Source organism: Canis aureus, chromosome 14 (assembly GCF_053574225.1).
Source record: "Canis aureus isolate CA01 chromosome 14, VMU_Caureus_v.1.0, whole genome shotgun sequence".
NCBI lineage: Eukaryota > Metazoa > Chordata > Mammalia > Carnivora > Canidae > Canis > Canis aureus.
This window is the reverse complement of record NC_135624.1, coordinates 63,654,129-63,681,579: the sequence shown is the minus strand read 5'-3', so window position 1 is coordinate 63,681,579 and position 27,451 is coordinate 63,654,129. Positions and strand designations below refer to the sequence as shown.

At 40.0% G+C, this 27,451-nt stretch overlaps 1 protein-coding gene and 1 pseudogene across 4 annotated transcripts in view; one reads left to right on the top strand and one right to left on the bottom strand.

Moving 5' to 3' along the window:
* Positions 1 to 22,507, bottom strand: part of MOB1B (MOB kinase activator 1B) — a 58,131-nt gene extending 35,624 nt beyond the window's left edge. For 2 of the 4 annotated variants that reach the window (XM_077848304.1, XM_077848303.1), the window contains exons 1-2: positions 22,274 to 22,507; positions 21,710 to 21,913 (exon numbers count right to left, since the gene is read on the bottom strand). In XM_077848304.1, the coding sequence (XP_077704430.1) occupies positions 21,710 to 21,840 (131 nt within the window). In that variant the 5' untranslated portion in view covers positions 21,841 to 21,913; positions 22,274 to 22,507. Of the gene's footprint in view, positions 1 to 21,126; positions 21,644 to 21,709; positions 21,914 to 22,273 lie in introns of those variants that run through there. The other 2 variants (XM_077848305.1, XM_077848306.1) reach the window with 2 other exon arrangements.
* Positions 22,508 to 26,515: 4,008 nt separating this feature from the next.
* On the top strand, positions 26,516 to 26,660 carry LOC144283843 (small nucleolar RNA SNORA62/SNORA6 family; annotated as a pseudogene).
* The last annotated feature ends 791 nt before the right edge of the window (positions 26,661 to 27,451 follow it).

Genomic DNA, 27,451 nt, shown 5'->3' with positions numbered 1-27,451 from the left:
TATCCACATATAAGTTTATTTAGATATCTTTCAGAGAAACTGCCCTTGACCATCCCCTAAAGAATTAACCATACCTTCCTTCAAGTACCACTATAGTCCATAGTCTTCTATTACTGTATTAACCAAACTGAAAATTATATGCTAACCAGTCTGTCCTCCCTTATTACCACCATGTGCTTAAGTGTTGGTCCTACACCTCTTATTCATGTGGATATTTTTTCAGACGCTACTTTTAATACAATAAATGATCAATAATTGTTAATCTTTCTAAAAGTTGCTACTCCTTAAACTACTATCTTTAGCAAAGTTCATTACAGCTCTTTCACTCATTATATCAGATGTTGATTAACCACTGTGGATTAAGTGAGTAACATGATTAACTATAAGAATTCACATGACCTAATTTCTTTAAGGACCTAGAAGTTGAAGTACTGAAGTGTCATTTCAGTGCTTTGCTCACCAAAAAGATCATCATAGTTTAAGAAGCTATGTTGTCCAGGTGCACCTGGGTGGCTCAGGCAGTTGGACATCTGACTCTTGATTTCGGCTGAGGTCGTGATTCAGGGTTGTGGGATTTCAGCTGAGGTCGTGATTCAGGGTTGTGGGATTTGAGCCCTACATCAGGAACCCCATTCAACAGGGAGTCTGCTTAAGATTCTCTCCCTCTGCCTCTCCATCCACTAGTGGTTGCACTCTCTCTCTTTAAAATAGATAGATCTAAAAAAATAAAAATAAAAAAATAAAATAAAATAGATAGATCTTAAAAAAAAAAAAGGCTGTGTTGTCTAATGGGAGAAATTTAGCAGCAAGTGTGAACAGTAGACTGTAGGAGACTATTTGTTTTTCCCCCATTAAAACTGGGCAACTCAAGGGATGCTAACCTGGCTCAGTTGGTAGAACATACGATCCTTGATCTCAGGGTCATGAGTTTGAGACCCATGTTGGGCATAGAGCCTACTTAAAAAGAAATAAAAATAATAAAATAAAATAAAATTTATGGGCTGTCTGGCTGGCTCAGTCAGTAGAGTGTGCGACTCTTTGGGGTTGTGAGTTTAAGCCCCACATTGTGGTCACTGAACTTAATTGGAAAAAAAAAAATTGAGCAATTGTTTAGTTAATAGATTCTCCACAACTACATGAAGTGAAGGGGAAGTGTGTCCTAATATCAAAGAGCTACAAAGAATGGCCTTTGGTTTTACTTTAAAAAGTTAATGTACCTTCAAGGGTGATGAAAATGTTCTGGGTCTTGACAAGGGTAGGGGTTACACAGGAGTGCACATTTGTCTAAACTAATCAAACTGGGCAGCCCCAGTGGCCCAGTGGTTTAGCGCTGCCTTCAGCCCGGGGTGTGATCCTGGAGACCCGGGATCGAGTCCCACATCAGGCTCCCTGCATGGAACCTGCTTCTTCCTCTGCCTTTACCTCTGCCTTTGTGTGTGTATGTGTGTATGTGTGTGTGTGATGAATAAATAAAATCTTTAAAAAAAATGTAAAAATAAACTAATCAAACTACATAACTCAGGTCTGAGGATTTCACTGTAAATAATACTTCCATAAACAAAATCAAAACTAAACTTAAAGCAGTGAACATTAGCCTAAGACATACCTCTGAGCTACATACTACAGAAATACACCTCCCATGATAGATATACTTAAAACATTTAAACATTATTTTTTCTTTACTGACTTTTCTGCCTCCAGTTCTTAATCTGTTTTGAGCTTCTGATAATTTGAACATTTATGAACTTACTCTAGAGATATAAGAGACAAAATATTTTACATACAGGAAATTCAGAAAAGCACTAAAACCTGTTCATAAACCCAGATAAACAACTCCTGCCCTAACCTGTCTCCTTTCTCTCAGGCTATAATGACAACATTCATTTTCTTGTGAAATCTTCTATCAGCTCCACATTTATTTTCCTTTTTCTTTTTCTGTTTTTTTTCTTTTTTAAAAGATTTTATTCATTCATTCATGAGAGACAGAGAGAGACAGGCAGAGACACAGGCATAAGGAGAAGCAGATTCCCTCCAGGGAGGCTAATGTAAGACTTGATTGCAGGACCAGCGATCACACCCTGAGCCAAAGGCAGAGGCTCAACTGCTGAGCTACCCAGGTGCCCCTCTACACTTATTTTCTAATCCTATAGATGTACTCTTTTGGATAAAGCCACACAGACATTCAGAATGAATAAGTGCAGTCTATTCAATGAAAAAAATCTATTGTTTATATTCTATGGTTTACCATTTATTAAACAGTGATTCTAAAAGAAAGCAAGCTTTGATCATATTTGTAGAATAAAGTTCAAAACCATGGTATTCATAAGAAATTCAATGCATTAAATTAATGGTCTTAAGAAAATAAGGAAGCTCATGTTGATGCCTATAAAAATTGATAAAGTGTGCAGGAAAATGGGAAAAGTCTTTTATTTATTAGAGCTGGAGGAAGAGATCACAAACATGAATACAAAAGTTATAAACCATTTTCTTCTATAAATATAATTTCAGGGTGCCTGGGTGGCTCAATCAGTCAAGTGTCTGACTCTTGGTTTCCACTCAGATCATGATCTTGGGATTATGAGATCAAGCCCCACACGGAGCTTCATGATCAGCTCAAAGTTAGCCTGAGATTTTTCTCCCTCTTCCTCTGTCCATCCCCCTATTCTCTCTCTCTCTAAAATAACATAAATAAATAAAATCTTTAAAAACATATATATAATTTCAAATACAGCTGATTGGTTTTTATTTGTTTTTGAATAAAAGGGATCATTCTTGATTTGGAAATATATTTCACCCAATGAATAATTAAAGTCAAAGACATTAAAGATTTAAATGAGATTTGCTAAAATATACTTCAGAAACATAACCTGAATAATGTGGAATTCAATGAAGATTGATAATAAATAATAAATAAAAGTTCCTTACAGCTCAAATTTGGATTAATCAGTTTTCTTGTAAAAATAAGTTATTGAGCCTGTTAGTTGGAAAAAGGGCTTTCAGACTCACTACCTACTAATACATCACTGAAACAAAACTCAAAAAACACAGAGTAGTTTAACACAGAGACATAATTTCCTTTCACTTAGAGACAGCACAGAACTGTCAATACTTAACAGAGCATGGCAATAAAATGAATTAGAACTTATAATGAAACTATTTTGAAGAGTGATAGTTGAAGATGTGGGCTGGGCTACAAATACACATTAGTTTCCACTCCCTACTAAAAATGATAATAAAGTGAATTTTTAAAAAATCATAATCCCATAAGGACAAAAAGAATGAAAGAGACAATAAAATTTTGAAAATTAGAAAAGTAGATGAATAAATAACTGAAGTAACTAACCTACCTAAGAAAACCCAATCTTAAACTTAGAAGCAACCCAATTTACACCACAGATCCCACAAAGGGTTCAGAAATAAGAATATTCTGGAAATGGGAGTGAAGATGGAATAAGACTTTCACAGTCTAAGAAATTACATATCCAAATTCCCTCTGCAATTTGCACAGCGGTTTTCTATACTATCCCAACCCTAAGAAAAGACTAGGAGCTAAGGGTTATCCTATGAAAAAGGCAAAACAGAGAGGGTGTCTGATTTGGGAGGCGAGGCACACTTATGGCACATGCACCATACCTAACATTGGGAGATTAGATGACTGTGAAAAATCAGTGTCAAGACCTCTAGCCTCCCCTGCACCTTTCCCCATCAGGATCCTAAAAACCTTGCAGCCAGGATAATAATCTCCAAGCAAACATCAGAAGAGCTCTTCCTAACAAATTTGACCACCCATGTACAAAGACCTAAAAGGATTCATACTAGGAGTTCTTCAGGGAAATAGCCCAGCAGAAACACTATCCTTCGGCAAAGACCACTCACCCTTTATACAGATTCCAATTAGCTTTTCAGTTGTCCTACTTGTAAATAAAAGCAGAAAGCTTCAAAGGGTTACCAGGTACTTGTAGGAACCCTCTAACATGAAAGAAGACACTAAAACAGAAAAAAGGCAACTTGAACAATAAACAATGCAAAAGAATAAAAATTACTCCATTCCAAAAAAACATTAATACTTATAGGAAAAAAATGCTTCATGAAATAAGAACAGGATACTATATTAAAAAAAAAAAAAGAAAAGAAAAAAAAAAGAAACTAAATAATAATACAGGTTCCCCGATGGGGAGCCTGATGCGGAACTCGACCCCAGTACCACGGGATCATGACCTGAGCCAAAGGCAGACGCTTAGCCACTGAGCCACCCAGGCATCCCAACCCTTGAATTTCTTTTAAAATGGTAGCAGAAATGAAAAACATGATAAAAAAAATAGAAAGTAAACAATCTCTTGGGACACGAAGCATACAAAACAAAGAGATGGAAAGCAGAAAATCAAGGACCAGTCTAAGAGGTCCAATATCCAAGAAAAAGAAATTCCAAAAAGATGTAACAGAATAACAAGGAAATATTTAATCATAAAAATACTTTATCAGTGAAATAAATCATCAAATTCCCAGAATTGAAAATGCACTTTTAGACTGAGCAACCTAATTGGGTGGATGAAAATAGATCCACATCAAAAGATGCCATTATGGGGATCCCTGGGTGGCACAGTGGTTTGGCGCCTGCCTTTGGCCCAGGGCGCGATCCTGGAGACCCGGGATCGAATCCCACGTCGGGCTCCCGGTGCATGGAGCCTGCTTCTCCCTCTGCCTGTGTCTCTGCCTCTCTGTCTCTCTCTGTGTGACTATCATGAATAAATAAAATCTTTAAAAAAAAAAAAAAAGATGCCATTATGAAACTCCAGAACTGTATGTATAAAGAGAAGGCTCTACAATAGTCCAGAGGACAAAATAAAAACTAGTTTTTATGAGTTAGGAATCATAAAGGTATTTAGATGTCTCTCAACAGCTGGAGCTTAGCTCTCATATAAATTAAAATTAAAATTCTGTGGAAAAATTATTTACAACCTAGAACTCTATACTCTGACATAATAAAAATAAAATCAAGTATGAAGATAAAATATATTTCTATACACATAAGGTCTTAAAATATTTACATTCCACTTACTATGTCTAGGGAGTTTTTAGATATCTGCCCCACCAAAATAAGGAAGGAAACCCAAGAGAAAGGACATGATACCCAAGAAACAAGAAACCCAACCCAAAAGTCATATAAGGAGGAATCCTCAGAAAGTGAAAAGAGATTCCAAAAGTAACAGCTATGCAACAGCACTAGATACCATTAGACAATACAGACTAGAGCAGGTCAGAAAACTCCAATAGGCACTTACGAAAATAGAGCAAAAGAAGATAAATATTTTTAAAGATTAACTGGGGAGTACTGGGGATTAAAAGAACAATGAGTACAAAGAAAACATTTCCAGAGACAGCTTAAAGTTGTTCAGGAAAGGAAAAAGAAAATTACAGTACATACTTGGCTCAACTGTCAACAGTGTTTACAAAGTACCAATCATATTGAGAAGCTGGCAGGATAAGAACTATGTATATACTTGGTGGGAGGTGTGATAGGAGGGGGTGTGATATTTTCTTCTCCCATTTTAAGAATTCAACCCTGAATTCAACCCTGAATAGCCAAAACAATCTTTAAAAAGAACAAAGCCAGATGTATCACGCTCCCTAATTTCAAACTATCCTACAAAGCTACCGTAATCAAAACGGCCTAAAAACAGATACATAGATCAATGGAATAGAATACAGAACCCAGAAATAAACTCCTGCATATATAGTAAATTAATTTACAACAAAGGAGACAAAAATATACAATGGGGAAAGGACAACCTTTTTTTTTTTAGAGATTTATTTATTTGAGACAGAGAGAGAGTACACACATGCAACCAGGGGAGGGACACAGGGGAAAGGAGAGGGAGAGAAAGAATACCAATTATCAGACTCTGTACTGAGTACAGAGCTGCACATGGGACTCAACTCCGTGTCCCTGAGATCATGACCTGAGCTGAAACCAAGAATCATTTAACTGACGGAGCCACCCAGGTGCCCCAAGGACAATCTCTTTAATAAATGGTGTTGGAAAAACTGGACAGCTACATACAAAAAAATTAAACTGTCCACTGTCATACATCATACACAAAAATTAACTCAACATGGATTAAAGACTTGAATGTAAGACCTGAAACCATAAAATTTCTAGAAAAAAACATTGGTGGCTAGCTCCCTTGACATCGGTCTTAGTGATACCTTTTTTGTATCTGATTCCAAAGGCAAGGGAAACAAAAGCAAAAACAAACAAAGGGGACTACATCAAACTAAGAAGCTTCTGCACTGCAAAGGAAACCATCAATAAAACTTAAAGGCAACCTACTGAATGGGAGAAGATATGGGCAAATGATATATCCAATAAGGTGTTAATATTTAAAATACATAAAGAACTCATACCACTCAACAACAACAACAACAAAATCTGATTAAAAACTGGGTAAAGGGGGCAGCCTGGATGGCTCAGCAGCTTAGCGCCGCCTTCAGCCCAGGGCATGATCCTGGAGACCTGGGATCGAGTCCCACATTGGGCTCTCGGCATGGAGCCTGCTCCTCCCTCTGCGTGTGTCTCTGCCTCTTTCTCTCTCTCTCTTTCTCTCTCTCATGAATAAATCTTAAAAAAAAAAAATGGGTAAAGGACCTGAATAGACATTTTTCCAAAAAGACATAGCCAACAAGCACATGAAAAGGTGCTCACCATCACTAATCACAGGGAAATTCAAATCAAAACCACAGTGAGGGGATCCCTGGATGGCACAGCGGTTTGGCGCCTGCCTTTGGCCCAGGGCGCGATCCTGGAGACCCGGGATCGAATCCCACATCAGGCTCCCGGTGCATGGAGCCTGCTTCTCCCTCTGCCTGTGTCTCTGCCTCTCTCTCTCTCTGTGACTATCATAAATAAATAAATAAATACCTTAAAAAAAAAACCAAAACCACAGTGAGATATCACCTTACATCTGTCTGAATGGCTATTATAAAAAAGATAAGAAATAACAAGTATTGGTGAGGACGTGTAAAAAAGAAGACCCTCATGCACTGTTGCTGGGAATGTAAACTGCTACAGCCACTATGGAAAAGTATGGAGGTTCCTCAAAAAATTAAAAGAACTACCGTATGAGCCAACAATTCCACTACTTACTGAGCGTCTATAGGAGGGAGGGAACACTACTAAATTGACAAGACATAAGGCACTCTTATGTTTATTGCAGCATTTTGTACAATATCCAAGATATGGAAACAGCCTAAGTGGCCATCAATAGATGAATGGATAAAGAGTATGTGACACACACACGACTACTACTAAGCCATAAAAAAGAATGAAATCTTACCATTTGCCACAACATGGGTGGATCAACAGGTATTATGCTAAGTGAAATGAATCACAGAAAAGGCAAATACTACATGATTTCAGTTAAGTGTGGGATCTAAAAAACAAAACAAAGCCCAGACACATAGAAACATAGAACGGACTGGTGGTTGCCAGAGGGGAGGAAGGTTGGGGAAGTACAAATGAATCAAGAAATACAAAGTTACAGCTATATAATAAGTGATAGGGGTGTAATATACGGCATAAGAAATAGAGTCAATAATACTGTATCATACTTTGATGACACATGAATTGACTAGACTTTTAGGGATCATTTTGCAATGTATACAAATGTTGAATCAGTCTGTTGTACACCTGAAGCTAATACTGTATGTCAATTATACTTCAATAAAAAAAGAACCCAATATTTAACACACAGAAATTTTTTAAAAAATGAGAAACAATACAAATTAGAGATAAAAAATTAGAGATAAAGATAAAACAGTCCGATATAAGAGTTCAAATGGCTGTATCCTGAAGCAGGAAAAAAGGGGTTGTTTTTATGACAAGCCTTACAGAACTATTTAGCTCTAAATTAAATCATGTACATGTATAATGCCAACAAAAGTAAAATTTTCAAAGTATGAAAGTTTAAAAAATGTGAATGCTTATGAATACATGGCAATAAAATGGATTGTTTACAGAAATGTTAATAAACTGTTCTATCTTTAAAATCAAAGCATACTATGCAATATATTTATGATTCATCATATTTACAGTACACCATAGATCAGTAAGCCAAAATCACCTATATATATGGAGACTTCTCATCCTAATGGTTTAGTAGCTGGTGGCTGCTATTGCTTAGCTCTACTATCAAATTGTCTCAAAAACATTCATTCACTTTAGAAACTGCCAGATTCAATTTAATGAACCAATGGCTCTTGAGAAAACCAAAAGCCATCAATTAAGTACATTATCAATTTGAGATTTGTAAAAGCAGCCTACAACACAGAGTAATGGGAGAACACTGACTGCTAACTGGAATCCTATAGCCCTAGAATGACATGGTGCCTCTACTACTTAGTGAGACACTTAGACTTAGTTACTTAGCCTCTCTACAGCCTTATTTGCCTCATCTACAAAATGGAGAAAGTGTTATGCTGAAGTTGTTTCAGGATTAGAAACCAGACAGTAAAATACCTGGCACAAAGATCCCTACTGTTTATTATTTAACTTGGGGCGTTATCTATTTCATGCAGAATCTTGATTTTTGCAGTTGGGTACCCGGGAATCCCTCATTTGGCTTATACTAGTTATGTGACTTTAGGTAAACTACTTAATCATTCTGATTTACAGAAAAGAGAAACTGTATCACCTATCATGTAGGATGGTTCTGAAAACTAAATGATATGGGGGCACCTCGGTGACTTAGTCAGTTAAGCGTCTCCCTTCAGCTCAGCTCATGATCTCCACGTCCTGTATCCTGGTATCAAGCCCTATGTTGGGCTCCCTGCTCCATGGGGAGCCTGCTTCTCCATCTCCCTCTGTCCCCCCCAACCGCTCACTCTCTCTAAAATAAATAAAATCTTAAAACTCTTAAAAACCAAAACTAAACTAAACAATATGTACAGAAATGTAAGGAACCACCCCGTGCATAGTCAGCACTCAATAACTGATACCACTTAAATATATTCATACCATCTCTTTATCCCTTATAGCAAAAGCCCATCCATAGATAAAAGCTTGAGTCACAGCTACATATTGTACATATTTAAGCAGCAACTCTAAAAAGGGCAAAAAAATAATGTAATGTCAAAAAATACAACTAAAATGACAAGATACTTGGAATACTTAGTGTAACCAAGATTTGTCTCATTAGAATTTGTTTACACAACTGACAAAGTGTAGCCATGGAAAATCACAAGATCCCACAGTCTCAACTGGTTCATCTAAAAATAAGAGATTGGACTAGAATCTTCTCCAACTCTAAAACGGTAAATTATCCAGAGATTTGATCTCATTCTTACCAATTCCACAAGTCACCATAAATCTCAAACACCATGAAGAAGACTGCATATTGGTAAATATAAAACTATGCTTTTTATAAGTAGTTGAAAAAGAGGCACAAAAGTACAATGATTTTGCCCAACTTAAATTCTGTACTATTACCTAAATTCCAAGTCTTACCTCTGTGATCCTGACTTACAGGAGCCAACACAGGCTCTAGTATACGGTTTTATTTTTTTTTTTTCTAGTATACTGTTTTAGAGTACAACTGTAGGTCATCAGAAAAACTGAATTCTTCTTTAGAGAAATTCAGATAAAATATTTCTTTTTTTCATTCTCCTTTTCTGTTGGGAAGCAAGGGTTCCATCTTTCCAATCACCAATGATTTAAGCATGAGACTACGGCACCCAACCACAGGACAATCATTCCTCTAAATGAAAGCTAACAAGCAGCTTATATTTACCAGTGTAATGTCAGGAGAGTTCCTGTGAAAATAATAATCAAACCTGGGAACACAAGGCAGAAAAAAGACTATATAAAACTCAAGGAATGGTACAATTAAAAAAAAAAAAAAGCCACTCTAATCCTAATACTGAAAAAAATGACATTTTCTGGGATTCAGCAATACTTCCCAGTACCTGCAATGGGTCAACTGCAGCCATTTAAAACTATGAAAGGATAACACAAATAAGTGAAAACCACCAAAGAGGAGAAAAAGAAAAAAAAAAAAAATGCATAAAACTAATCATAAAAATCTTCCCTCATCACCCCCAGTTTTTTTTTTTTTTTAACTAAGTGAAATGTATCAGAACTACCACAAGAAAAGGAACAAATCCATTAAGGTTAGCAGGTTTCTCATATATACAAATATGTGAAGTATTTACTGATAAAATGATAAAATGTCCTTGAGTTGTCACACCATATACCTTACTATAACAATCAGCCTATAAATGCTCAAAACTATAAGCACTTCATAAAAGTATATGCTTCAAATTCAACAGCACTTTGGGAAGAAAAAAAACCACTCTCTACCTTGAAATAATACAGAGAGAAAAACCCTGGCAGAGCTCTCTATCAGACTCCATGAGAAGAGTAATAAATATGTTAAAAGTAATAGGTGAAAAGCAGCTTTATTTTTTTTTAAGATTTTATTTATTTATTCATGAGAGACAGAGAGAAGCAGAGACATAGGCAGAGGGAGAAGCAGCCTCCCTGTGGGGAGCCTAATGTGGGACTCAATCCCAGGACCCCAGGATCATGATCTGAGCCAAAAGCAGATGCTCCACCACAGAGCCACCCAGGTGCCCTGAAAAGCTGCTTTAAATCTATTTCCAGAATCTATAAGTCATTTTTACAGCTCCAAGTATGCCATCTGCCTCCCAAACATGCCATTTGCATTAAATCAGTAGCTTATTATCTGCATTAAAATATCAAAGATAATTAAGAAGAAATCCAATTAAAGTTAAATATTTCATTTTGTAAAATCTCCCTTTACAGACCATAATCTGTACAGATCTTGGAGAAACTTAGTATCTTCCTAATAAGTTACTAATATTTTAAAAACTTAATTTTATGACTGTTAAACACATTGAGCAACAAAAAAATTTTAATTATATTCTATTTTTTTACATGACTTAATTTTAAATTTTCAATTATTAATAAATAGCTCCATTCTAAATTATAACAGAAAGCATTACTTTACCCTTTTAAAATAAAAGAGGAAAAAGATTGATGGTAATGTAAGCAAGTACCCTAACTATTTCGTTAGAAAAGAAGGGGCAGCCCGGGTGGCTCAGCCTTCTGCCCAGGTTGTGATGCTGGAGACCCAGGATCGAGACCCACGTCAGGCTCCCTACGTAAGCCTGCTTCTCCCTCTGCCTGTGTTTCTGCCTCTCTCTCGCTGTGTCTCTCATGAATAAATAAATAGTCTTTAAAAAAGGGGGGAGGGGGGATTCTTTGGAAGACTCTTTACCATACCATTAACTTGTGTACTTTGGGAGCACCTAGGTGGCTGAGTGAGTTAAGCATCTTTTTTTTTTTTCTTTCTTTTTTTAAGATTTTATTTATTTATTCATGAGAGACACACACAGAGAGAGAGAGAGAGGCAGAGACACAGGCAGAGGGAGAAGCAGGCTCCATGCAGGGAGCCTGATGCAGGACTTGATCCCGGGACTCCAGGATCACGCTCCAGGCTGAAGACAGTACTAAACCACTAAGCCACCTGGGCTGCCCAAGCATCTAACTCTTGATCTCAGCTCAGGTCTTAATTCAGGGTCATGAGTTCTAGCCCGACTTTAATTTTAAAAAAATTAAAAAACAACAACTTGTTTACCTGGCATTAATATGAAAAGCCTAAGAAGCCAAGAAGTTTTTTTGATGATTATTCTTATTAGTATAATGGTGGTAGGGATATAGGGCAATAAGGACTCTCATTCACTACTACTGGAACACCATTTACAGTGGCAGGTAGGAAACGTGCCTGGCACATATCAATCCTGAAAAGAGGGTAAGATAACAAGGTCTCTACAAAATTGTGAGATACAGATCCAATAAATAGGTGTTCCAAACCTTTCTGTGCACAGTAGCCACCTATTTATATTTCCCAAGTCTCTTGAAGGTCAAAATCAGAGCAGAATAAAAGAAATCACTCACACCTCCACCTACCACCAGGAAATACTTGAAAATGTCACGGATTTTTTAAAAAAATTTTGTTACTGAGTATGTGCTAGGCACTATGCTAGGTGGCAGAGATTTAAAAACGGCTTTTGAAATTGCGAGGTCACACATTCTGATGAAGAAAGGCCTGAAAACGGACAAATACGGTATCTTTTTTGATAATGGTTATAATAAGGAACATGAAGGAATCTGAAATGGCACCAAATGGTAACAAACTGGAAAGGGGGCACAGGGCAGGGAAAAAGAACTGACTCTTGAACTGAAAAAATGAGCGTGGGAAGAAAGGCAGTCCAGCCAGAACAACAGGAACAGCATTTACAGAGGCAGGCAGACAAGGAAGAAATGCATGTTGAAAGAAATGCAAACTGGAGCACCTGGGTGGCTCAGTCAATTAAGCATCTGACTCCAGGTTTTGGCTCAGGTCATGATCTCAGGGTTGTGAGATCAAGTCGGTCTCTGGGCCAGGCATGAAGCCTGCTTCAGATTCTCTTTCTCCCTCTCTCCCTGCCCCTCCCCCTCCAAAAATAAAATAAAATGGCTGGGCTCTGTGAGGGAAGACATGGAAGGAAGGCACAAATGAGGCTGGAGTAATAAGCAAACACCGTATCACAGAGGTTCTCTATGTCTTGGGATTTTGCCAACCACTGCTAGCACACTCCAATCTCTACCTGGAAAATTGAAGTGAACTGCAGGAAGAAAATCCAAAGGATTCCAGCCACTCCCTTCCCTTACTCTTTAATTTCCCGGGGTGTTCCAAGTATTATTCCTGACCTCTTTCTCCTCCCAACACCAGCTAACACTTTGCTTTAGACACAGGAGATATCCAATAAATTATTGTATTATGCAATAATACCATTCATTTATAAGATAGCTAAATAAATTTGGAATGCAGAAAGAGTTTACATACTGGGCTTGGGAACTTCTTGAGTAAGGATAATAAAAGTGTTTGTACAGGATTCTCTGGTTTATAAAAACTTCCATATACATTCTCATTCAATTCTCACATTTACCCAATGGAAAAGGCATTCCTTTCCACCCAGTAGATAAAGGAAACAGAAGCTAAGAAATTAAATGATGTGCCCAAAGTCACATGTCTGGTGACAGACCAAGACTTTGAAACCTAGGTCTCCTCATTCATGGGCCACTATTCTTTATATATATATATATAAGGTTGTTATGGAAAGAGTAGTGGCCTATGAATGAGGGGTCCTGGGTTTCAAAGTCTTTGGTCCAGATAGATAAGTAAGTAGATGACATATTTACCAAGCAATGTACTAACACCCTGGGAAATAAAATAGCGAACAAACCCTATGAAACTTAATGTTCAGAAGGGGAGAAAAACCTTAATTAATAATTAATAAAGGTAATCACAGGTATGCAAAGACAACCAAGGGACCTAAGCTCCTTGAGAACTGTTAAAGAAAAAAATATTCACTGACAATTGTCAAAGATAGTAAGGCAGACTTTATTCAGGAACAATGAGATAGATATAGGAACAACTGCAATGGGATTTTACAGTTGGGGAGAGTGGCATTGGGGGAGATGGGGTTCAAATCTAAATAAAGCATGTGCAAGTGGGAATTAAGAGGCAAGGAGCAGGGTATAGGGATAAGTGGATAGAAAATTACTAGGAGAAAACATCAGGATTAGAAGGGTTCTAACTAAATTGACCTAACAGGATTCTTGCTGAAGACACAAGCCAGGGTGATCAGACATCACCTGAGGGACAATGGTAGATGACCAAGCTAAATCAGATATTGAGGTTGGGGAAAGGGGGTTCTGGTTAAATTCAGCAAGTAGGGTCTCTGCTAAAACTAAACTTTATAAAGTACACAGATGAACCTAGAAGAAGGCTCAAGAGCCTGACTAAAGTTTTGTCAAGCTTCTACCAGGGCTCAAGAGCACCAGGGCTTCACAGAATGTCTCAAAAAAGGAGGTAGTGTTAATATTGAATCCCAAGGATTTTTCTTCTTTACCTTATTTTGAATCATTTAACTCAATATACAGACATCGTCCACTTGCTATTATCTAAAGCTTCTTAAACTTGAACATGCTTTTCACCTAGGAATCTTAAAATGCATTCTAATTCAAGGTTTTGGGCCTGAAATCTTGCATTTTTAACATGCTCCCATGTGATGCCCAAAGCCCCACACTTTAAGGGTCTAAAGTAGACTTACCAAGAGCTTTAATCATGTACAGATATGGATTTCCTCAGTCCTAGGGGTGGTCTTCTGACACCAGAGAGTCAACTACAGCCTTGCTTCCCAATAGTGCTATAAAATGACAGTGGTACTTTTTTTCTAAATGTTGAATGGCATTAAAATAAATAAAGGTATCTCTAGAACTTACAGGCATCACTAGGCAATACAGTCCCAACACCTAAATTATGTTCCCACTTCAGCAAAGGTAAAATCAGTACAACTCAAGTGAGGCACATTTTGGTTCCCATACATATCCAGGAACTTAGAATTGTACTTTTTGGAATAGTTTGGCTGTAAATATAGTCTGATAAAAAACAAAAAACAAAAAACTTTATTTTGGTTCTTGGTAACTTGTCATTTCCCAAATTAAAAACTGCAAGTTTAGGGTACCTGGCTGGCTCAGTCTGTAAAGTTGGAGTTACACGTTGGAGGTAGAGTTTACTTTAAGAAAAAAAAAAAAAAATGGCAAGGTTGACAATAGGTTGATTAAAGAGTTAAACAAGCTGACTGATAAGATCCCTTTGGAAGTCCTTAACAATAGACTAGAGACACAAGCAACACTCTTCAACACTCGCTCATTCTGGTTGAGAGAATACAGTTTTGTCAATTCAGTTTGTTGGTCATGATTCAAAAGTGACATTTCTAAGAGTTGAAAATAAGAGAGCCAGCTAAATATTTGGCAGGATGTGGGGAAGAATTAGGGAGAATGGAACTTGGCCTATAAGTAAAAACTATAGCCACGGGGAGTTTTTAAACAAAGAGTTCTTCCAGTAGTAAAATCTAATGCTAACAGGACACTAACAAGCAAAAAGTTTCCCTCCGAGCAAAAAGGCCATGCTGCTGCTGCTCCTCTGTCTGGAACATGATCGAGGCACCAAGATACCAGAAAAGTTGCCATAAAAGGCTTTCACCTCTATTGCTTCTACTTATTATTCTATATTTACACTGATTATTAAGAAAGTATTTGTTATACCATTATCTACTTCTACAAAGAAACACACAAAAAATATTCCTCTAATACTTAATACTATAACTACTGAACTATTCTCATCAAATTTGAATTTGAGAACAAAAGGATTTAGGCTGAAAGATAAAATAATAGTAGCAATAAAAGAAAATGCAAACTTTCCTTCATAAATAGTAATAATAAGACTACTTGGCTATGAGGTAAACCACTACTCAAATATTTGCTTGCCTTCAACTCCTGCTTTTAAGTTCTAACTGCAGAAAAATCAAAGTAGCACTGATACATATGATTATAAACCTACAGAAATTGTGTATGATTTAAGCAATCAGAATGATGAATATGTCAATAAAAAATAACAACAGCTACTAGCAATCATGACACTGTTGAGTTATCAATAATGAACTAGATATTGCTGCTGCACTTAACTATAATTTATTGAGCTAGGCCTTTTACATTCAATATCTTTAATTCTTCCAACATCTCTGAGGTCTTGATCCTAACACAGGATTCATAGGAAAAAAATTAGATTACTGTCATACTCGTACCATACACAGTGGAGTCTCAGTCTGCTTTCAATACGGCTGAAGCAGGGGCCTGCACATGCTCTGGAGACATGGATGACATGTGGAAGCTGGAGCCACAACAAGGGTGGTGGCCAGGAAGGGTTAGGAGAATGGCAATGCACAGTCGTTTGAGCAAATACATATGTTGAGAATTATGGGAGCCTATTTTTCACTAACAAAGTGAAAAATATGTGAAGAGAGAAAGTAGAATGAACCCTGTGCTACTCGGATCAGACCTGCAGATATTAGTATGAACTCACTCAATACATACATGTAAATGTATGTGGACATGGTATTTTCTAGCACTATCTGCTGAGAGGGCCTGGGAACAGCAACATATCTGTACTAACATACCTATCACCTACATTCTGTTTTCTAAATACCATTTTTCAATGAACAGAATAAACACCTTTAGAGAAATGGCCATTTCCAGGTACAGGGCACAGAAAATGTAGGACAAATCTGGAATACCTGGTTGTGCCAGAAAGTTAGGAAATACTCAGAAAAAGAGACAAGCAGAGAGACTTAGAAACCAGACTGAACAGGGCTCCCACTAGCCAAAGCTGAAACATTAGGAGCATCAACATAAATAATTATAGTTATAAATCATTAAATACAATAGGAATCAAAATGCCTCCACTGATAGATAAAATTCTTCAGTAAAAATGTCAAATAAATGTAAAAGCCTGACAGAATTAGAACACAGCCATCAATGTAATAAGTAGTAATAAGTTAGACAAGAAACATCAAAGAACACTAAAACTAGTGGGTGAAAACAAAATGAGGAATGAGACAGTTCCACAGTCTCAAAACACCTCCCCACAAAATATTAATTACTCAAAGGAAAAAACATATATAATAATGTCACACTGGAGAATCTCTGTAGACGCTTTAATCAAAGGATCACTTCCAATCATGGGCAAACATATGTTAAATGCACCATAAGAAGCTATAAGATAAACCTATGTAACACTTCTGTAATATTTTTGCCCCAAATGCATAACCAGGTCTAACCACAAGAAAACATGACAAACTCAAACTGAAGGATATTCCACAAAATAACTGGCCTATAATCCTCAAAAATATCAAGGTCCTGAAAGGCAAGGGAAAACTTAAGGAAATATTTCAGTTGGAAGAAGGCTGAAGAACAAAATTGGGTGAGTCATGACTGGACCCTTTTGCTGAGGATAACATTATTGGATCACACTAAATGGGGTCTCTGGATAAAAACTATGTAGGAATTCTTTGGGCTATTTTTTGCAACTTTTCTAAAAATCTGAAAATCTTTCAAAATAAAATTTAAAAACCACTTTCTACAAATGAACAGGTTTCACAGCTACACTTTTTACTAAATGAGCTATGAAGGATGGCCTTAAGTTAGATGATTGATACAAAACAAAAATGCAAGTTGTACTCTTGAAGCTAACATAATGTTATATATCAATTATATCTCAATTTTAAAAAACGGAAATGTGGAAAGAAGAGTTAAAAAAATTTCTCTATAAGACTTAACGCTCCTAAAAGGTACCATTTTTTCAAGTAACACGTAGCTATTCTGTCCCAATACCTCATAATCAAATATACAGCTGAGAAGAAGTACTACATGTGCTTTTGTATATTAGACACTCCAAAGGTACAAAAACTCTGCAACTATGAGGGCAAAAAAAAAAAAAATCAATAATGATAAAAGTGATCACATAGTAATTATTTTGCACTCAGTAATGTAAAGCAAAAGCAATTCTATATTAGAGAGGAAAAGTAAACTAAACCCAGTCAGGTATCTACAATTCTCAAACTGTAGTTCTAAAAGATGACCACACTTAATCTACTCCCCCTCCCCTCAAAAAAAGCATAACATAGTAAATCAGGCTGTCAGAAAACAAAACTGTTAACACTTGGTCAACAGCCATTCAAAATCATATTGCAGAATGATGTTTGCTGACATAAAAAAATTCCCAAATGGAAAATCTGGTCTATATGTAGTAGAAACGTGGCAGGAAAGATGAGGAAACTGTATCACAGAATACAAATAATAGTTATTTTGGAAGGTGTAATGATTATGAGTGACTTATTTTCTTGCTTTTCTTAGCACTATATTGTGATTTCTGCAACATGTGTATTATTTTTACATTAAAAATGGGAGTCAAGGGGCACCTGGATGACTCTGGTTGAGCATCTGCCTTTGGCTCAGTTCGTGAACCTGGGGTCCTGGGACTGAGTCCCGCATCAGGCTCCCACAGGGAGCCTGCTTCTCCCTCTGCCTGTCTCTGCCTCTCTGTGTCTCTCATAAATAAATAAATAAAATCTTTTATAAAAGATGGAAGTCAAAAATAATTATAAGTATTATTTAAATTTAAAAGCTTCTATTTTTTTCTTCCACTATTATATTCTTGGTGACCCTTAGCAAACAGTCCAGGAGTATGAGCTATTAATACCTGGGAATGGGAGACTTCTAAAAACAAGGCCTTTTGAATACTATCTTTTTATATAATTTTTTTTTAATTTTTATTTATTTATGATAGTCACACAGAGAGAGAGAGAGGCAGAGACACAGGCAGAGGGAGAAGCAGGCTTCAGGCACCGGGAGCCCGATGTGGGATTCGATCCCGGGTCTCCAGGATCGCGCCCTGGGCGGGCCAAAGGCAGGCGCTAAACCGCTGCACCACCCAGGGATCCCATCTTTTTATATAATTTTATCAATTATAGATATGAGGCAGGACTGTTGGATCTAGACTGCTAAAATTCAGACCCCTGCTATTATCACTGGCCCCATAATTTTAAACAAATTATTTAACCTCTCTTTGCTAGTTTCTTCTTCTGCTAGTTATTGAACTAAGTTAATCATTTAGAGCACTGAGTGCCTGGCACATGGTAAACACTTAGCAATATTTATTATTACTATTATTAATATTAGTTTCCTTTATAGGTGAAGATGCTGAAGCACTCCAGTCAGTCAGCTTATTTGCCTTAAAACAAAGATGCTGGGGTTATTTTTGGTGAGGGGGGGCAGGACTGAAAGAGGTAGAAGAGGGAGACAGAGACACATATAAACACAGCTACATCTCCTTTCCTAAATTGCTATTATTTTGGAAAAGATAAATTGAATTTACCTAGAATAATGCTCAGTATTTCCTTCCTTTCCCAACGGATCTGATTCTCCCTATACAGAAACAGACCTGGTTTATATTCATTCACATCCCTAAACCACCTTTCCTCCAGACTTCCATTTTAAAGTTAACTACAAATATTTGTTTTAACTCTGTTCCAATCAAGTAGCCCTACATTAGGAAATAATATCTTGGTCTTTTCCAAGTCAAATATTTCAGTGAAATTCTATTGGTCAGAAGAGACCAGCAATTACAAAATGCTAGAAACAGAAAACACTCAACGTACTCTGAATGAACATTGAGAACTCACTCTGATCCTAAATTTCCCTGAATGTTATGTGCATAAAATGCCAAGAGAGGAAAAACCCTAAAAGGCCTGTGTTTCAATTCAACACAAGCCAATAATTAGGCCGGTAACCTGATGTCAGTGATTTTGCCATTTTACCCAAAAGAGGTTGAGTAAGCTATGTTACTATAGATCCCATCTAGCTCCACAATTCCATAGCCTCCTGGACAAACCTGAAAATGGACAATTCACAAGCAAATTCACGTTTCTGTGATGTTTCCTGCGACTGAAATCTTCTAGTTTCCCACACCCTTTTAGAGAACCCTTGTTATACATTCCATTAACTATCAATCACTTATTTCAAGAAGCCTTCCTCCAGCCCAAATAAAGCAAATTATTCCATATTCTTTAGACCTCCATGACTGTATTGCATCTATTACAGATGACTATTTATAAACTGTCTACCACTCTGGAGTTCCACATTGCGCACAATGCTTAGCACACAGCAGGTGCTGAGGATGTTTAAAGATTTGAGACTACAAAGTTAAATTAGGTTCCTGTGAAGTTTCCCTATGTACATTTGGGAGTTTAGCTTATTAATCTGAAGATACATAAAGGCCAATGTGTAGCACAACCAAAGCTTTGTCCCAGTCATATCTATAGATGCTGTACAATTTATTCTGAGCATTTGCACAAAAGCTATAAAAGGTATCATTGCTGCTGATTATCTGGGTACCGTTTGGGGATTACCTAATCTACCTCATCTCCCCTTCCAAAAAAACCTCTTTACCCTGCTTTACTTTGTTCCATGGCACTTACATCCTCCTACAATGCAATATAATTTACTGGTATTCAGTGTTTATGGTCACTTACCAAAACATAAACTGAACTAATACAGGAATTTTTGTCTGTTTTGTTCATAAATGATACCTGGTGCCTATATCAGTACCTGGCACAATAAACGATTTTCTTAACCAATAATTCTCTCCTTCTGACTTAAAGCCGTCAGGAGTTATGAGTCAGCATCTTCATAAACCTATCTCACATTGCCCTTATTTCCTCGGCTCCATCATTTACAGTAGCCTTACAAGTAGGCTTCCAAGAGCTAGAAGAAAATGTTTACATTTACTTCCTAACTTGCAACTTTTAATTTTCCTGCTCACCTACTGGTACAGAAATAGGTGTATATCTTCAGGAAGATATACCAAATAATATATAGATGAAATAATCAAAACTTTGTTCTTTCACTTTGATAATAATTACTTCTATCCATGAGGTCTTCACTTTAGATTTGAAACTACTGGTAGACAAAAAACAAAACCAATAAGGTTGGATTAACTTTTTTGGATTGTCAGGCATGAGGGCCAAATATATTGGGAATGTATTAACTGCTACATGAAACCTAACTGAAAAATTGTGCTCCAGAGAGTACAAACCTATAATGTGCTATATATATATATATATATATATATATATATATACACACACACACACATACATATATATATACACACATTTGTTATGGCAGGATTTTTCTTATGTAACTTGTATGCTTCAGAAGAAATGAACTTAAGCACTGCATTTCAGTAACTATAAAATACTGAGCCATGTAAAAATAGGATACTATTCTATTTGTATTCAGAAAATATCACCAAGACCTTCTCGAGACATCCCCTAGTTTCAGCCAAATATGGTTCTTCCCTGCTTCAACCAATTTAGCTCTGAGTTCCAAGAGACACAAGCCCATCGGCAGCAGTCATGGACATCATCCACATTGCTATTTTGAAGACAGCGTCTACATTCTTGAAGAAATCAAATGCAAGCAATGTAAAACATAGTCTAGATGAGAAGCTTCAAGCTGAGACACCTGGATACCTGGATTCAAGCTAAAACTGGAAGCAGAGACCTTCATAAAGTCACCCAGGCCTCTCATGTAGCACACCTGTATGACACACTCAGATCAACTTCCAGGATGAGCCTAAGAAAGAGATTTCACCAACTCACATGTGTTCCGCAGGGTGACTCAAGGCAGGGCTCCTGTGCACACGAGAAATATCAAGCCCACCACCTGCCAGTTAATGTTCTGTGATCACAGCTTTGCATAATGCCCGGAAAACGATTAAAATCCCACGTATGAGCACGTGAAATTAAGGGTCAATTAAATTCTCAGGATCCAAGTGCCAATGTTGATGACTAAAAAATTACAGGTGGGGAAAGGAGGAAATCGGGACACAACTGCTAGGGTCATTGTTGTGAAGGAAAATGCTATCCCGTCCACGGCAGTAAAGGAGTATAAGGTGCAAGTTTCAGCCTCCGAGTCTTTATGAGCTTCTCTAACCACAGACTAAACGTGGGTGAATCACAACGAAGCCTTCAAAAGAGGAATTCCGAGGGTGTCAAGTCCTGTTTGCTGACGACCTGAGGCTGTCTGCTGCCCCCATACTCCCATTTGCCCATCCCGTTGGTCTGCCCATCCCTCCTAAAATCGTCCACAATAAAGGACGAATAAATGAAATAATGACCAGTCAGTCCTAAACGTGACGTTATTGGCATTTTCAAATCCTTCGCAAAACAACTCCCCGCGGACCTAATCAAGCCCGACTGATGGGTGCTTGTCTGAAAGGATGAGGCCCGGACTTCCCGGGGGCGCACGCCGGGGAGGGGGGGGGAGGCAGGCGGCTCTGCAGACCCCGAGGCCTCGGGCTGTCGCCAGGGCATCCGGACCCGAAAGCAGCCTCGTTAAGGGTGTCCCCTCCACGGGGCTCGGCGCCCCGACTTCCACGCCTAAAACCTAAGGGGAAAGTTAAAAGGGCGCTGAGGCCACAGGGGGGAAAAAAAAAAAAAAGCGCAGCGCCCACTCTTCTGTGCTCGGGACCCAGGAGGAGGCGGCGGGCGGCAGCTGGCGGCACAGGACGCACGGGCCGGGGAGGGGAGGGGAGGGGCAGCAGGTGTCCCCGCAGCGCAGCGCAGCGCGCGAGCCCCGGGCAAGGGGCAGGGAGGCTCGGAGCCGCGGGGTGCAGGGCCGGGCGGACAGAGCCTGCTCGGGGGCTGCGGGGCTGCAGGGGGGCCGGGACCGCGGGGGAGCCCCCGCCCCCCCCCCCCCGCCCGGGGCCGCCCGAACAAAGCCGGCGCGCGGGGCCCGGCGACTCACAACAAGAAGCTCATGTCGGCCGCGGCGCGGGCTGGGCGGCGTCTCTAGGCCTCGGGGCGGCAGGCGCGCGGCAGCAGGAGGAAGGCGGCGCCGGCTCGGCTCTGCTAGTTCCAACGGCAGGCAGAGGGGGCGGGAGGGAGAGGCGCCCGGCGCGGATCGCCCTCCGGGAGGCGGGGAAAGGCCGCACGCCCGCCCCCGGGAGCACAGCCGCCGCCGCCGCCGCCGCCGCCCCCTCCTCCCGCTTCGCCCCGCCCCCCGCGGCCCTCACCCCGCGAGCTCTCGCGAGAGCGGCGCGCGCCCACCCTCCTCCTCCCGCGGAGCCCGCCCGCCGCGCCGCCCCCTCCCCTCCCCCTCCTCCCGCTTCGCCCCGCCCCCCGCGGCCCTCACCCCGCGAGCTCTCGCGAGAGCGGCGCGCGCCCACCCTCCTCCTCCCGCGGAGCCCGCCCGCCGCTACGGGCCGGTGCACCGGGTCGGGGGCGCGGCGCTGCCCCGCGGGGCTCCAGCAGCCAGGAGGGAAGCGAGCGCCGACCCCGGGATGCCGGGGCTCTGCAGCGAGGGACGGATCTGCCCGCGGAGACCCGCCGGCTGCGGATGTGCCAGGGATGACGAAGGCGGGGCCGCCCCTGCCGCCTTAGAGACCCGAGGAGGGCGACGTGTTTGGAACAGGTTGGGCGTGGCTCCGCCGGAGCCCGGGAGTCCGCGTGGGGCTCAGGGTCCCTGCCATCGTGAGGTCGCGCCTGAGAGCCCTGAACCGGGGGCCGCCCGGGGCCGTCACTGCCTCCGCAGGCAGCTTAGGCTGTCCTCGGCCCTGGTGCCCGGAGCGTTCCTGAGCAGATCCCAGAGTTTGGCCCAGAACCCTGGACTCCGAAATGCGGAGCTCTGCAAGGGAGACTGAGCCATGTCCGGCCTCCAGGATGCTTCGTGCAGCGCCCAGCGGTTACAGTGGTCCTGGGCCCCGTAAATGCTTGCTGAATCAGCATCCGCCGAGAGCCAACCCCCCCCCAACGTTATCAATTTGAGGACCCATTTATTGCACATGACATGTGCATCTCTACGCGCAGCAAGCACCAAATCACAAGTAAGCGGCGCCGGGGTGGCTCAGTGAGGTGCCTGCCTTTGGCTCAGGTGCTGATCTCAGGATCCCGGGATCCAGCCCCTGTTGCACTCCCTGCTCAGGGGACAGCTTGCTTCTCTCTCTCCCTTTATTGCTCCCCCTGCTTATGCTTTCTCTCTCTCTGTCAAATAAGTGACTTTTTTGAATCTTAAAAAAAATCGACAAGTAAATTTTCAAAGTATCTGAACAAAACTTAAATAATGTGCAGCTATTAACCCACCTTGGGTTGGTTACTTAAAAGAAGTACTAATATGCAGTGTATTCTGTTGCGTTTGTGCACTATTACTTTGGCAAATCAAACCGTGTTTTAAAAATGAGGAAAATAGGGATCCCTGGGTGGCGCAGGGGTTTGGCGCCTGCCTTTGGCCCAGGGCGCGATCCTGGAGACCCGGGATCGAATCCCACGTCGGGCTCCCTGCATGGAGCCTGCTTCTCCCTCTGCCTGTGTCTCTGCCTCTCTCTCTCTCTCTCTGTGACTATCATAAATAAATAAAAATTTAAAAAAAAAAGAAGAAAATCTTGGAATCTTGACACCAACTCCAAAGAAGCAGAGGTCACTGGAATAATTTGAGACTTAAAGACTCAGAAGATGCAGGAAAGAAGAGGGGAAGAATCCATCTTAATATAGTGAAGATAATGGATTTACGACAAAAGCCCAGATCTTGATTTGGTGCTACTAATTTACTATATAATTCCTTAAGGGTCTTCTGAAAGTAAGACCTTGAATTAACCAGATTAGGAAATTATGTTTGGGGGGAGTAAATCAGTTGACCTGTTCAAACAACCGTCTCACCCCTGTTAAAATGAGAGCCTTGGATTATTACATGATCTGTAAGATATCTTCCAGTTCTAAAATCTGTTATGTCAGGGGTTTCATTCAAAGGACTGGCAGACAGTTCTCATCTGCTCACTGACTTGGTAGGTGGCTTATGTGGCTTTGCTTTTGTTCTAACACAGTTTAGATGAATTCTATGACACTGAATCAGAATAATGATCAGCAGAGAAGAGAATCTGCCAAATTACCTGCTGAGTTCTTCTTTTCATATCTCAAGGAGAGCTGCCTGAAATTAACGCGTGATAAAATTTAAATATATTGGTCTTAGAAATGATAGAGGTGTCATGTTAATAATACAGAATATAATTCCATAGATTAAACATTTAAATCATACTGTGGCTGTCACAAAATTATTCAGCTTCAAAAGCACTGGAAAATTTAGAATCAAATAAAGGGTATATTCAAATAGACGTTTCTAATGACAATTTCACCTTCACCAATTCATATTTCATATTACTCTCCTCTTAAAATTTCAAGAAGTTACTCTCCTGATCAAAATCTTATTTTATTTATAAATATTTGTTTATGTGGGCACTTGGGTAGCACAGTCAGTTAAGCATCGGCCTTCTGTTCAGATTGTGATCCCAGGATCCTAGGATCGAACCCCACATCAGGCTCCTTGCTCAGTGGAGAGCCTGCTCTCCCTCTCCCTCTGCCCCTAGCCCCCAACCCCTGCTCATGCACTCTCTCTCTCCTGCTCTCTTCCTATCTCAAATAAATAAATAAAATCTTCCCCCAAAATAAGTCTTTGTTTATGAAGGAAGATGATTAAAATTTGTATTTACCAATTTTTCAAAGAATTGACACTATAACAAGAATAGAACAGAACATGTATGGATATACCTTCAAATATCTTTTTAAAAGACTCATTCAGGGGATCCCTGGGTGGCGCAGCGGTTTGGCGCCTGCCTTTGGCCCAGGGCGCGATCCTGGAGACCCGGGATCGAATCCCACGTCGGGCTCCCGGTGCATGGAGCCTGCTTCTCCCTCTGCCTGTGTCTCTGCCTCATTCTCTCTCTCTCTCTGTGACTATCACAAATAAATAAAAATTTTTTTAAAAATGTCCTTTAAAAAAAAAAAAGACTCATTCAGAAGCACCTGGTGGCTCAGTTGGTTGGGCGTCTGCCTTTGGCACAGGTCATAATCATGGGGCCCTGGGATTGAGCCTCATGTTGGGCTCCCTGCTCAGCGGGAGCCTGCTTCTCCCTCTCCCTCTGCTGCTCCCACTGCTTGTGCTCTCTCTCAAATGAATAAATAAAATATTTTACAAAAGTTAAAATAAAAAGTTTCGTTCAAATTTACAAGTAAGTGTAATTATATATATATAAATATAAACAAACAATAGTTATAAATTGTGGTAAGATAGGAAGTAAATAGAATAATGTGATAGTACCAGTGAAGGGAGAGCTAAGAAAAGCCTCCCTAAGGAGGTGACATTTTTGCTAAGACCTGAAACAGAGAAGGAGCCAGACTTGCGAAGAGCGAGCGGATGAGCATTTTCTGGTAGAGGAAATAACAAGCACAAATGCTCTAAGATAAGAAAGAGCTTAAGGAGTTCTTAAAACTGAAAGGTTATAACCTGGGCAAGTGAGCAAGAAGAATGGCATCAGATAAAGCTGGACATGTCCGAGGGCAGGCTGGGGTTCACAGGCCTAGGCAAGACATTTGGAGAAGTCAGCAGAGAAGTAAAATAAAATAATCCAAATAACATTTCGGTTTTTCAAATTTGATAATTTCAAACATATACAAAGGGGAAGAAATTAATATAATGAATCCATCACATAGCTTCAGCAATTATCAGTTCATGATCTGTGATTAACATTTTGGAAAGATCACTCTCTCTTCTTGTGGAAAATGGACCAGAAGGGGCCAGCATGTCAGAAGGGAAACCAGAAGACTATTCTAATAGTCCAGTTGTTTCTCAGTTGTGATTTGATTTCGTGTAGTATCAATAATAGAAGAAATTAATAATCTCAAGGTAATACCAACAGCACTTGGTGATCGATTGATTGTGGAGGTTGGGGAAATGAAGGAGACAAAGATTACTACTATTATTTTGGCTTTGGCAATTGATGGAAATACCCATTTACTGAAATAGGAAAGATACGAGTCACAATTTGGGAGTAAAACTAAAAGTTCCATTTTAGATATGTTTGCTTTGAGATGTCCATTAGACAGCAGAGTAGTGGTACCAGGTAGAGTTTTGCCTACAGTGCAAAGCATGTCAGGGGCGGGGGTCAAGATCTGAACTAGTGGCATGAATACAGACCTCAGTAAGTAAATCATATTTGAAACCCCACGTTGTTAGAGCTTGGAGTTGAGGCCACTGGCTGGCCGATGAACACACAGTGTAGATAGTGTGCTACAAGAGGGGCAAGTCTACTCCTAACACACGAGTCTCTGGCCCAATGAGTGGAGTTTGATAGTTTGAAAAAAAAAAGTGTTTGAATGGGACGCCTGGGTGGCTGGGCGGTTGAGCATCTGCCTTTGGGTCGGGGTGTGATCCCGCAGCCCCAGGATCGGGTCCCACACCGGGCTCTCTGCCCGATAAATACAATCTTTAAAAAAAGTATTTGAAGCCATAAGATCCAAAAAGAAATGTATATGCCCAATGAGGATAAACATAGCAAAGTGTTACCTGTAAGCATCTGAGTTTGTTCTTTCTTTACTTCTCTTCCCAGATATCTCCGGTTTCTGATCGCCATTTACCCAGTTTTTTTTTTTTTTTAAGGTTTTATTTATTTATTCATGAGCGACACAGAGAGAGAAGCAGAGACATAGGCAGAGGGAGAATAGGCTCCCTGCGGGGAGCCCAGTGTGGGACTCGATCCCAGGACGCTGGTATCACGCCCTAAGCCAAAGGTAGATGCTCAACCACCGAGCCACCCAGATGCCCCCATTTACCCAGTTATGATGATGATGTTGTAATTGTGTTGTGTCAAAAAGTCCTTATGTTTTATAAATATATACTGAAATATTTACAGGTGAAATAATATGCCTGGGATTTGCTTCAAATTATGTGGGAGAGGGAAGTAGGAGTATAGATGGATTGAGATTGGCCATGAGTTGGGATGTCTGTGTGGTTCAGCAGTTGAGCATCTGCCTTTGGCTCAGGGCGTGATCCTGGAGACCCCGGATCAAGTCCTACATCGGGCTCCCTGCATGGAGCCTGCTTCTCCCTTTGCCTATGTCTCTGCCTATCTCTCTTGGTGTGTCTTTCAGGAATAAA